Source organism: Littorina saxatilis, linkage group LG2 (assembly GCF_037325665.1).
Source record: "Littorina saxatilis isolate snail1 linkage group LG2, US_GU_Lsax_2.0, whole genome shotgun sequence".
In the NCBI taxonomy this organism is placed as follows: Eukaryota; Metazoa; Mollusca; class Gastropoda; order Littorinimorpha; family Littorinidae; genus Littorina; species Littorina saxatilis.
In genome coordinates this window covers 8,167,448-8,181,191 of record NC_090246.1, presented here as the reverse complement: position 1 = coordinate 8,181,191, position 13,744 = coordinate 8,167,448, and the positions used below count along the sequence as shown (strand labels likewise).

Here is a 13,744-nt window from a genome sequence, read left to right as displayed (position 1 = left end):
GTTTAACTTCAACTAAGAACTTGATTTACAGACACATTTTTAGCGGAAACACCCTGAATTGTTTCAACAGAGTTGAAGGGTCGTCTTCTGAGTATGTACTACAAACATTTTGATTAAAATATTCAAAGAAGTTTGGGAGATCTATTGATGTTCACGTGTATGTGGGGTTATGGAGTCGTCGAGTCGAAGACTGTGCGGAAACGGTACGCCGATTACATCATGTTACATATACACAACCTATATACTATGGCTGTGTAGCCTAATCACAATTAAATTGGACGTGCACGAACCATACATTTTAATATTTTGAACCGAGTGACACCAAATGCTTTGATGTTCGAGTCTGTACTTTCAAGCAACACAGCATGATTCATCCCATGTGTTTTACACCATAAGTGTAGCAGAAGTCCCTATACAATCTTCATGTATCATACCATTATATAATCTATGATATATATTAATTATATATGTATAGATAAGGCTATACACTTATCATTGCTTGCATTAAAACAGACAAATAGAGACAGACAGAGATAGGGACAGACAGAGAGACCGACGCGGAAACAGATAAATAAAGACAGACAGGAGGAGAAAGAGAGGGAGAGAGAGGGAGAGATCTAAAGACAGAGACAGACAGCGGTAACAGCATCAAAATACATCATTTAACAACGATATCTAAAAGCATAATACTATTGGTGGTATATGAAGAAACGTATTGAAAGGAGTGCCTGGCGGGATAATAGTAGGACTACGAATATAAGTTTTAGTTACAATCGTGTGAAGCCATCTTTGAAGGCATACGCACAGATTCAGCTCATTTGACTCTAAAACATCCGTTATCTGAGTACGGACAGTAAAACAGAAGGACTGCGTGACTGTATAGCATTCTGTATGCATACTAATTATGCTTATACTGTCTTATACTGTTTAAAACGTTCGCCAGAGACGTTTCTGTTTAATTTTGGTAGCACTTATTTGAGCCTCGTGCTTTTGTGTTTCTTCATCTTGTCCTTTCTATTGTAATTCGGACTGTTGGATATGTATTTAAACCAAAAGAAGGCGTACTTCTCTTTTTAGCTGTCAAAAGACACTATACAGTGTTCGATGAAACAACGCATCAGTTCAGGCGCAGTCAAGTCCAGACTAGCCCCTGTCAGTCACTCCAGTACACGCGTTCGGAATGCACGACAAAGCATGCTTGATACGGTTAGTTAAACACTTCCCCTCTGCCTTTAGGTAACTTGACACTGATAGCGCGGCGGGGAGGTAGCTCAGTTGGTAGCGCGCTGGCTTTGTAGCCAGTTGGTCGCTATCAGCGTGGGTTCGATCCCCACGTTCGGCGAGAGACTTATTTCTCGGAGTCAACTTTGTGCAGACTCTCTTCGGTGTCCGAACACCCCCGTGTGAACACATGCGCACGAAAAAATCCCACGTTCACAGCGAAAGACTCGGGGCTTGGAAAACACGAAGACACGCATGCATCATCTCTCGTCTCCGATTATAATGATCGTATTTCGATACTTTGACGAGACAAACCCAATGCTGGTGTGTCTAAAAAGACAGCCACAGCGGGCTTGTTCGAATCAAAGTATCACACCATAACTTCAACGTATTACCAATACCTGTCCCAATATAGACCAGTTGGTCTAAGAGGACGTTAAACCCTAAAAGTCAGTCACACTGATAGCCGAAGGCGCAGCTTCTTTGCCCAGTCCATAAAACAAGAGGCACATACAACACACGCACAGGGGTAGAGGAGACGAAATAGGTGAATAAGAATAATCAGATATGTAATAGTTTTACTGCATTATAACAAACATTTAGGTGTTAATGCTGCTATTTTAAATTAAAGCCATGCTTTTGTTGTTTAAACTGTGGCGTCATTTTCTGGTTTTGTTTTTGTATCCGGGGTTGTAAGAATTTACATGACAAATACAGGCATGTGATCATGCAGCCGAGTTGCAATGCGAAAGGCAACACAGATTCAGGCAGTTCGAGTTCATCATTAAAATTGTCTTCTGTTGGTCTTTGGCATGGTGTGTGTCAAGACCTCACAGTCATGCTGGGAAGAAACCCTAGGTAGTGGAAGGTTACCGCTGTTCTCCCCTCACACTCTCTGTAACTCTCACGGTCCCTCTTTCTCCCCCCTCCCTCTCTCTTATCTTATAATAAATTTAGAGTACAAATATATATCTCTCTTTCCCCCTATCTCGATTTCTCTCCCTTTCCCTCCTCTCTCTGTTTCCCTCTTTCCTCTATCAATAAATTTAGAATACGAAATTTTCTCTCTCTCTCTCTCTCTCTCTCTCTCTCTCTCTCTCTCCCTCCCTCTCTCTCTCTCTCCATCTCCCTCTCTCTCTCTCTCCCTCTGCCTCCCTCTCCCTCCCCCTCTCTCTCTCTCTCTCTCTCTCTCTCTCTCTCTCTCTCTCTCTCTCTCTCTCTCTCTCTCTCTCTCTCTCTCTCTCTCTCTCTCTCCTGTTTAGAATGCAGTGAACGTTTCGACATTTATAATTGTTACAAAACATGTTTGGAAAAAGAGAAATACATTGAATTAATCGAAGATATTAAGTACAGAGTTGCTCTTACTCGTTTCCGCGCAGGAGTATCCGAAATCAACGCTCACAAGTTTCGGTACGCACCAAACCAAACGACAAGAAACTGTCCTCTCTGTGCAGCTGATAAAGAAGATGAACACCATGTTGTATTTTTATGTCCCTTTTATCAAGACCTTCGAGCAAAGTATTTGACAATCTCGAACTCTAAGACGCTGCAACAACAACTTGTGTATTTCTGTGGCAGTAATGAGGATAATTTGATGAACAGCTTCAGCAGATTTGTGTTCTTCATGTTACAGAAGAGACGAACCCTTAGAAATCAGGTTCGGTGACATGTCATCAGGGTCTTAATGTATTTGTTGAATTTTATGCGTGACTATAATTTATAACTGTGCAGATACTATTGCTGTTATTTTAACCACTATTGTAAGGGGCTGTGGCCTTAGACAATTAAAGATTTGTTCTTGTTCTTGTTCTTGTTCTCTCTCTCTCTCTCTCTCTCTCTCTCTCTCTCTCTCTCTCTCTCTCTCTCTCTCTCTCTCTCTCTCTCTCTCATAATTTATTGATAGTGATACTAATAGTATTCCTTCTCCCCTCACGCTCTCTGTATCTCTCACGGTCCCTCTTTCTCCCCCCCCCCCCTCCTACCTCTCTCTCTTATCTTATAATACATTTCTCTCCTCTATCAATAAATTTAGAATACGATATTATCTCTCTGTGCCTCTCTCTCTTACTGTCGTTGCGCGCGCACGCTTATTATGAGGTAAGGGAGGTAGAGGTAGGGGGGGGGGGGAGAGGGAACGTGAGCTAGAGACGGAAAAAGTGAGAAGAGAATACTATAAATATATATTATGTAATAGAGAGAGAGAGAGAGAGAGAGAGAGAGAGAGAGAGAGAGAGAGAGAGAGAGAGCGAGAGAGATATAAAAGAAAGAGAGAGAGGGAGAGATAGAGAGAGAGAGAGAGAGAGAGAGAGAGAGAGAGAGAGAGAGAGAGAGAGAGAGAGAGAGGGAGAGGGAGAGAAAGAGAGAATATGTAAAGCGCTTAGAGAACGTCAAGCGCTATATAAATCTCCCATATAAATAAATAAAGGAGTGAGAGAATACTATAAATATATTATGGAAAAGAGAGAGAGAGAGAGAGAGAGAGAGAGAGAGAGAGAGAGAGAGAGAGAGAGAGAGAGAGAGAGAGAGACTGACACAGTTTAATTGAATATGGGCCTACAGCCCATAAATCACAGGAACAAAATAGAAAACATGATATTTAAACGTATGCAAAATACACAGTGGTTTGTTCCAAGCTTTCCTCTATCAATAATCTTGCACATCAATGCTGCCTAATATATACATACAACCGAGAGAGAGAGAGAGAGAGAGAGAGAGAGAGAGAGAGAGAGAGAGAGAGAGAGAGAGAGAGAGAGAGAGAGAGAGAGAGAGAGAGAGAGAGAGAGAGAGAGATGTCTAATAAAGTTTGTTTTTAGGCCTGTATAATGTTTACTATTCACTTCACTATTGGTCATTCTTTGTAAAAGATTGTTTCTACTCAGTTATTTACTGTCAATGATGCTTGAGACACAAGAGAACGATTGCTGTTATTTTTAAATCTGCAGTGAGAACTTTTAGGTTGTGTGTAAAAAGTTGGTTCTGTACGTATATTCCATACGTTAAGTACCTTTGAATCTCAAACCGCTACTACTTGACAAAATGATGAGCCTTATTTACAAAAATAAAGGATCGTAGTTCAAACTGTCTGTCTATGGATGTCTGAATTGAATGTGCTGTCCCGATATATACAGGTCGAAATAATATGGCCACCAACATCTCTATGTCTGTGTAATAAAACCTTGGAACCGCAGGCGACGTTAAGTACCGCTATGTCCGTACGGAAAGCACTAAGTACCGCTATGTCCGTACAGAAAGCACTAAGTACCGTTGGTCAAAACACCCGACTACTCCCAATTAGGGCTAGGTTTCTACTCAGTTATTTACTGTCAATGATGCTTGAGACACAAGAGAACGATTGCTGTTATTTTTAAATCTGCAGTGAGAACTTTTAGGTTGTGTGTAAAAAGTTGGTTCTGTACGTATATTTCATACGTTAAGTACCTTTGAAATTCAAACCGCTACTACTTGACAAAATGATGAGCCTTATTTACGAAAATAAAGGATCGTAGTTCAAACTAACATGCCTACATATAAACAGCATAAACAACACACAAAAGTATTATGTACATGGGTTTTAACATCGCAGGTACTTAGCGCGGTACCTAGTGCAGCCAAGGTCTATGCACGGTACCTAAGGCCCTCTCATACGGACATGCCGGTACTTAGCGTCAGCCTCGCACACACACACACACACACACACACACACACACACACACACACACACACACACACGCACACACACACACACACACACACACTGTTATGGTCATTCACGAAGGTAAAGCGTGCTCGACAGGATAAGACAAGACTCGTTTATTGTATTGTGCAATAAAGTCTCAACGCTTACTTGCTGATACAACAACACTCAAAACAAAAACAACAGAACTCTGTTCTATTGGACTCGACCTGTTCATCACTCCTTTATAGGCAAGGCTGGCTACACATACACAATGTGTACACACTCTTCACCTCGTTAAACATCTGTAATTGTAGCAATATCACACGTGAACTTCAATTGAAAGAAAAATCAATTTATTGTAATATTCTATTATTTTGTGCGTCTTTGTTTGTATTAATGATAGTGTTTGATTCGAGAGATGTATTCTTTAGGTGTTTGATCGTCTGATTGATTACATCATTTATTCATTGATGACTTGATAGATCCATAATTTAATTGATGGGAGGATTGATTGACTGATTTATTAAAGAATTAATAACGATGATACCTATATGGCGCAAATCCTAACATAGTTCTAAACGCCTGATTAGTTGATTATTTTGATTGATTTTTGAAATATAGATTTCTTGTATGTGTGAGTATAATGCTTCCCCTCCCCCTAAGCAAATTCATGATTGATTAGCAGCTCTAGGTGAAGCAGTGTTAATCAAAAGCGTGAACATCCAATCACTGTGTAGTGTGTTATCCGATAGAAAGCAGAGTAAGGCAATCACAGCACGAAAGGCAGGGTGGAATTTTTAGGACACACATCCATCAGCCCGCACAGGTGAGCAGGAGAGGCTGTGCCGTTCAGGAAACTCTCCCAGAACTCTGGGAACTTTCCATCCACCGCGTTCAGGCACTAGGATAAAGAAAATAACACAACAATAAAGAAATAAAGGAAAATTAATATACTGAAAAAATACATACAAACGGCTTAGCTAATTGAAAGAAAATCAACAACAATAAATGCACAAAAAAATAAAGGAATAAACCAATAGTTAGATAGATAGATAGATAAATAAATAGATAGATAGATTGATAGACATATAGATAGGTAGGTAGGTAGGTAGGTATAGGTAGGTAGGTAGGTAGATTATTGTATCCTATGCTATTCTATCCTTCCCTATCCTAGCCTATTATATCATGTTTGTTTGTTTGTTTGTTTGTTTGCTTAACGCCCAGCCGACCACGAAGGGCCATATCAGGGCGGTGCTGCTTTGACATATAACGTGCGCCACACACAAGACAGAAGTCGCAGCACAGGCTTCATGTCTCACCCAGTCACATTATTCTGACACCGGACCAACCAGTCCTAGCACTAACCCCATAATGCCAGACGCCAGGCGGAGCAGCCACTAGATTGCCAATTTTAAAGTCTTAGGTATGACCCGGCCGGGGTTCGAACCCACGACCTCCCGATCACGGGGCGGACGCCTTACCACTAGGCCAACCGTGCCGGTCATCATATCGTTTACATCACGTGACATCAAACTCCATTGTATTATTTGTTGAGCAATACTGAACACATTCAAAACAACAATATGTTTTCCTGTAGTTTAAAAAAAAACCAAGGATAGTATGATATAGGAACGTTTATTTGTGACCCTCCACCACGGAATGAGTCGCATGTCACCTTTGCATGATTTTCATATTTTTACATTTTTCTAAAGAGTTTTTTATGCTCTATCCAGTGGTGAAAACCGTTTTAGAAAAGAGCGAAAACTGTTGGAGTTATAAGCCTGTGACTAAGGTGACCCTCACACTGTTACCAGACACTCCCCGGACTTATATTAAGCCTAGCGCAGAACCGCGCGAGGTGACATGCGACTCATTTCGTGGTGGAGGGTCACATTTATGACAAAACACAACGGTCACTGAACTAGCGGTCTTTGAAGTGGGAGGACAGACATAATTATACTTATAATACAGAAAATAAACTTATCTGACATATGGGCCATAAGCTCGTTCGGAATACACATGCGAGATAGACAGTGTATTTTTTTATTTTTTATTTTTATTACTCCTGTAGTTTACTCACAGCCTGGTCCGTGGGCGGAGGGAATTGATGGCAAATGGCATCCAACACTTTCTGTATTTTGGCCTGAAAATTGTAGAAAAATCGTTTTGGCTACTCTGTGTGTGTGTGTGTGTGTGTGTGTGTGTGTGTGTGTGTGTGTGTGTGTGTGTGTGTGTGTGTGTGTGTGTGTGTGTGTGTTTAATTCAATTCAATTCAATTTAGTTCAATAACACTTTATTGTCTGAATGTTACAGACAGAATTTTTTTGTTTTGGCTCGTGTATAACATCACATAAAAACACACTCTCAGAACATATAGGCACATAAAAGTACACATCAATTCACACATAACCCAACCACACATATCCATACCCGCACCCTCACATTCATCCTCGTACGTACTCTCGTTTATCATTTATAATCATAAATACATTACGGTTAATATCATTGATAGTAGGTAGATAGGTAGGTAGGTAGTTTTGTGTGATTTCACAGTCACAGACACGTACAGGACAAGTATCTTTGATCCTCCACATTCCAGTCAACAACTAATGAGGTGCAACAACAGATAAACTCTGCCTGACCCTATGTTCCAAACTACACACTTCTAAAGTCAAAGAAAACGACGAATAATTTGGAGAAGGAAGTTTGTCTCATTGAACTAGTCAAATCCACAGTGGGTAGATACTCGTAAGGTCGCCACCAAACTGTACATATGTCGGCATCGTATGTAATTAATGAATTACCTCATCCCTGTAGAGATTCTCATCAATGATGCCGATGTGGTTTTTACAGACTGTGCACCAGATGGAGTTATTAGGAGCAGGAGCAACGCTTCTGGGATTCAGCAAAATTCTCGACATAAGTGCAGCTTTCTTCGCTATGGGAAAACATATAAAGCATTTGCATCTTGATTGATTAAACAAAATCAAAGATTGCATATTCGAACCTTTATTTGTGACCCTCCGCCACGAAATGAGTCACATGTCACCTCGCGCGGTATTGTGAGGGTCACCTTCGTCACAGGCTTATAACTCAAACAGTTTTCGCTCTTTACTAAAACGGTTTTCACCACTGGATAGAGCATAAAATACGCTTTAGGAATATGTAAAAATATGAAAATCATGCAAAGGTGACATGCGACTCATTCCGTGGTGGAGGGTCACATTTCTGTTTCCTCTTTCAGAGCATTGAAGTCGCTTTTTCATTGCAATACTTGTTATTCTCACAGGTGCTAGGAGACTGGTTCTGTATAACTCTCACTTACTCTAATAGTAATACACATGTCGTGTGCACATAAAGCGCTTAATTACTTACATTTTATTTATTCAACCTTTTTTAATTTTCCTTTTTCTTCTAAAGTTTGATTTTGGATCGATAGAGGTCTGTCTGCTTCGGGTCATTTTGATTTTGTTTATATTGTTCTAATTCAATACCCTTAAATATGTATCCTAAGAGAATTATCAAAACATCAAAAACTTGAATCGATCTCTGACCATATGAGTTATTTCCCCTAAACATGCGACATCAGAATGATAATAACTAGACGCTGGAACCTCGGCACATGGAAAGTATAATTTCACACACAAATAACTCCGTGCGTACGCATCCGAACGATTAAGATGCCAAGCTCACAGCGAAAATCGCAGGGCTTGGAAAACACGAATACACAGGGGATGGCCGCCTAATGTTTCTCAACATTTTTCAAGAACAATAAATATAAAGTGAAGAACACGTATGGTATTTTTAATCATACGTACATTTTGCATCACAGAGCTTGACGGCCGTACAGGCCTGCTTGGGGTCCACGCCGGCAGCGAGGGCTTTGACCAGTTGGGGCGCGAACGACGTGCACTGAAAACATCAACGTGGAAGTTGTACATGACACACAACCAAAGTATGTGGCAAGTATAACAGACAAAGCATTAATTCATTAACCCGCAACGTCAACATTGGTTTGTGTTCTTGGGCACACAGAAAAGCGAGAAAATAGGAGAACGAAAAAAGAGAAAGAAAACACGTGGAGGCTGTCACCAAAGTAGACGGCAATAGATTGAGTTGACTCACTTGTGCCACTGGTGTAAATAAATAATAATAATAATAATAATAATAATAATAATAATAATAATAATAATAATAATAATAATAATAATAATAATAATAATAAATAACTTTTCTATAGCGGGAGTCCCATCAATTGGCTCGAGGCGCTTTACAAATTCATTATAGAATAAACTAGCACAAATCAACAAGCATACAAAGCATACATTTAACTGAGACATAACACCAAAGTAATAAAAGTAATAGGTGTTTAATAATCAGTAGAAATCAGACACTTTGAGGTCGTCACATATTTATATCACCGATGAGAGTAGCTACGCGTGCTTTTGCGGAATTATCACGAGATTTGGCGCGAAGAAACACTGGCAAAAAAATCAGCTGCGCACCTGTCGTCGGCCATCATTGGCACACATCTCCAAAAGATACTGCGGGTATGCATAACTTTCAAAAAGTATAGACCAACGCAATAGTTCCTTTTTACTCCTCAACAGCCACAATACGTACGTATCAGAATCGTGGGTTTTTTGCTATCATGAAAACAATATCTATAATCTAACAGGGGAAGCAACCGATGTGTATTGCCTGTCGAATTGCTACAAGATGATTGCCTCCCCTGGACACTATTTTCTAAGTTTTGGTGTAATTGTTCATCTATCATGATAAGATGTTTTTAATGAATAGTATAACTACATTCTTTCGACACACTGATGAGGAGCAAAGCTTACTCACGGTGTCTTTGAGTGTGGCCGGCAGGCTTCCGCAGACTTTGTAGACGGTGGCGTTGATGGCGGCTTCAGACTTGTTGTCCTTCAGGTACTGGTCTAAACTCTGGACCAGCAACTCACACAGCTCGCACGCTGGGCCCGCTGACGGAAGCTTGGAGTCAAATTTCACAGTGCTAAATGTTACAGATATGTCTACATTCGGCTGACAAGCCCAGATTCACCACATACTGTGAGATGACTACATTATAAGATATTCAGAGAATGTTTGTTCCAAAACACGTAAAAAGCTAATTGAAAGTAAATATTCATGAATACATACTTAAATAAAAACATACAGAAATACATGAATTGATTTGTTTTAAATAAATGAAACTCAATGGAAGAAAAGTATAATAAAAAAAATAAATATAAGAAAGAAAGAACAGAAGGAAAAAAAACTGCAGGTTGTCGATCTTTCCAAACATTTTTCACAACAGCACCCTTTTTTGCCATTCGAACCTGTACGGAATATTTAATATAGAGCAAACTAAAAGTCGTAAAGAACTGCAACAATTGAGAATGATCAAAAACTAACATCTTTTTGTATGTCTGATTATAAGTTTGGTAAAGCCCCCCCCCCCCCCCAAAAAAAAAAAAGAGTCTGTTTACGGTAACATAGGCCAAAAAAAATAGGGTCGGTAGCTCGGGATTTTTTTAATTTTTTTAAAAATGTTTTGTTAACTTTTTTTTAAAGTTATTTTGCCAAAAAACAATTTTTTTTTCTCCCCCAAATGACAAAAAAAAGTATATGGTCGCGCGAAAAAATAGGGTCGGTCGGGATACCTTAAACAGACTTTTTTTTTGGCCTAAGAAACTTTATCATGAGCTACTGATGATCTGACAAACAAGGGGAAGGAAGCGCTCTAAATGCATACGACACGTGTTATAGAGTAACTGAGAGCTATTCGGAATCAGTCTCCTGGCACCTGACAGAATAACACGCATTGAAATGAACTTGTAAGCGACTTTCATCCACTGTAGAAAGTGATCTACTCTGAAATCTGTTATGAAAGTTTCTACTCTGATGAGTTGTCGGCTCTCTCATGGACGCGTCTTTCTTTACCTGCAGCTTTTTCATGAAGGTTGTTCTGTTGTCTGCGCTCTTCTTTGCGATGGTTTGAACTTCTGAAAGGAAAATAAGGAATTTGCTGTGAATTTCTGAAAGGAAAAGAAGGAATTTGCTGTAAAATCTTTGTTTGCGACGGTTTGAACTTCTGAAAGGAACATGTGGAATTTACTGCAATAACTGTCTTGCTTGAGTGAATTGATCAAAGTAAAATAAGGAATTTGTTGTGGACATTTTCTTGCTTCGAAGATGCTTTAACAGCAACATGTGAAGTATGCAGTAATAACTGTCTTATTCCATTTACCAGCGTTAATACGTCAGTATCACATAACGCAGTCACAAGCCTCTATCATAATTTTCTATTTCTCCATTCTAACAACACCCTCATTCGCTGCACCCTTACCGAGCATACCTATCTACCTACCTGTAGAGTTGGTACAGAGCTTGATGTCAGTGCATGCTGTCTTTGGATCCGCTCCTTTAGCCAGGATTGACACGAGTTGCGGCGCGAACAACATGCACTGTGGACAAGAAGAGAAAAACACACACATTTATGCCGGGTCGTTAATTTTTAAACACACACACAATATTATTGTGGGGATCAGTGACAGCAAGTTCCTTTCTAAATGAATGTGGATTTTGATATATATCAAGATATTTTTGTAAGATTAAAGAATTGTCATTCTCAATGACCTAATTGTCCTGTGAATATTTATCTACTAACAGGAGAGGAGTCTTACAGTGTCTTTGAGTGCACCAGGTAGGTTGCCGCAGACTTTGTAGACGGTGGCGTTGATGGCGGCTTCAGTCTTGTTGTCCTTCAGGTACTGGTCCACAGTCTGCACCAACAGCTCACACAGCTCGCACGCTGGGCCCGCTGATGGAAGCTGGTTGAGCGGTAGATACAACAAAAAGGATCAAAACTCAGGCAGGTAGAGATGATAGCAGCGAACTGTTCGTGTCATAATATTTTGAGAGCGAGGCATCATTTGATTGTTGCATAAGAACCATGATAGAAATTGTGTTTTTAAATGTCTTATGCAGGTGAACTTCTTTTCATTTTTCTCTGATGACATCCTCTTCACGAGTTCAAAACACGTTCTATTATATTTTATATCCTATTGCGAATAAGTGGAAATAGCAGAACACATAATGGTTAATGCGCTAGCTCAAGTGTTATGTGAGGGAGTTTTGTGCTTTACTTGTACATAGAAACAGAAAAAATACAGTCTATAATCATTCCATACAGCTGCACAGAAAGTCAGAAAGTAATACAAACATCTTACTTGCACGGTTATTCTTCTTGCAGAGGCCATGCTTTCTGAAACATAAAGTTGAGCACAATTAAAGGTACTGAACTTGTCAAATCCAGGTGCATGGAGCCCCGGGGGCTTCTAGTCATACCTCCAGCAGCTATCCGTTAGAAAAACTACCCAATTTCATTGACTTGCACCCAAAGAGTCAAGTGCTGCGAGTTTTTTACGAATTAATTTCGTACTCGGACCCGGCTGGTCTTGGCCAATTTTTGATCTAAATTTAGATCAGGTAGATCACCACATCATGCACAAAAAGACACGTCACTAGCAAACTATGTCAGACGTCATCATGAGTTTGTGTAAAACAAAATGGAGGCCGGAATCACTCAGTTGAATCGAACTCCGACCAAACACTACGTAATAACTAGGTTAATTTATGCACTCGCGTGAACAAGAAACTGTCGAGCTTCACAGATGTCGTCGTTGTGTAGTTTTGGATTTGTTTTACTACCATGGGAGGATTTTTGAACTGTAAATGCACTCAGCTGCAACAAAAACGCAAAACGAAGGCTATGAGCTGCACTGTGCCTTTAAGTAACATGTTATGAGGTATCGTTGGCTTATGATGCAAAACAGAAAACATGAATGTTGAAAATAATACAACTTCTTTTACAGGATTAAATTAATACTCTTTGCAATGTGTATAAGAGACAGTGTAACATATCATTATTCCTGTTGTCCTTATTTAAGGTCTTATCTCTCGAAAACTCTCTCACTCTCTCCGTTAAATTTGGAGACTTGTCACACAAAGCTGCACAACCCCCACGATACCATTAACATGTGACATCCCGTACCTGTAGAGTTGGTACAGAGCTTGATGGCAGTGCAGGCTGTCTTTGGATCCGCACCTTTAGCCAGGATTGACACGAGTTGCGGCGCGAACGACATGCACTGTGGACAATAATTGTCAATTTATATACACATGCCATGCAGTACAATTACTCTTAAACGATTCACCTGAAAGCCAACCACTGTATACAGAATAACATGACTTTCAAAATACAAATAAGAAAACTCACGGTGTCTTTGAGTACACCAGGCAGGTTGCCGCAGACTTTGTAGACGGTCGCGTTGATGGCGGCTTCAGTCTTGTTGTCCTTCAGGTACTGGTCCACAGTCTGCACCAACAGCTCACACAGCTCGCACGCTGGGCCCGCTGATGGAAGCTGGTAGAGAGTTACATAGGTAGAAGAAAAATAGGATCGGGAAGCAGAAAGGTAAGGAAGAACAGTAACGTGTTGTTTTTGTGTCATGAATTTCTGTGAGCGAGGCATACTCTGATTTTTATTTTAGTACCATGACAGAAATTGCGTTTTGTAATTTTTCTGATGCACACGATTTTTTCTGTATCTTGTCTGATGACATCTTCTTCACGAGTTCAAATACATTTTGTTCTAATATCTGTTTATCCTACTGCGAGTGTAAATAGCAGGACACGTGCTTTTCAACGGAGTTTTTAAATATACTTGTGCACAAAGCTAAAATTCTATAATTACTCCATACAAATGCAAAGCAAGTTATTCAAACATCTTACTTGCGCGGTATCCCTTCTTGCAGAGGCCATGCTTTCTGAAACATAAAA

General features: G+C 39.9%; 1 protein-coding gene across 9 annotated transcripts in view; it reads right to left on the bottom strand.

Moving 5' to 3' along the window:
• Positions 1-5,016: 5,016 nt before the first annotated feature.
• The window catches only part of LOC138958110 (uncharacterized), a 43,952-nt gene continuing 35,224 nt past the window's right edge, over positions 5,017-13,744 (bottom strand). For 7 of the 9 annotated variants that reach the window (XM_070329174.1, XM_070329175.1, XM_070329172.1 and 4 more), the window contains 12 exons: positions 13,697-13,731; positions 13,182-13,328; positions 12,957-13,053; positions 12,133-12,167; positions 11,587-11,733; positions 11,271-11,367; positions 10,844-10,905; positions 9,746-9,892; positions 8,716-8,809; positions 7,702-7,835; positions 6,978-7,040; positions 5,017-5,798 (listed from right to left, as the gene is read on the bottom strand). In XM_070329174.1, the coding sequence (XP_070185275.1) occupies positions 5,667-5,798; positions 6,978-7,040; positions 7,702-7,835; positions 8,716-8,809; positions 9,746-9,892; positions 10,844-10,905; positions 11,271-11,367; positions 11,587-11,733; positions 12,133-12,167; positions 12,957-13,053; positions 13,182-13,328; positions 13,697-13,731 (1,190 nt within the window). In that variant the 3' untranslated portion in view covers positions 5,017-5,666. The remainder of the gene's footprint in view (positions 5,799-6,977; positions 7,041-7,701; positions 7,836-8,715; positions 8,810-9,745; positions 9,893-10,843; positions 10,906-11,270; positions 11,368-11,586; positions 11,734-12,132; positions 12,168-12,956; positions 13,054-13,181; positions 13,329-13,696; positions 13,732-13,744) is intronic. The other 2 variants (XM_070329176.1, XM_070329179.1) reach the window with 2 other exon arrangements.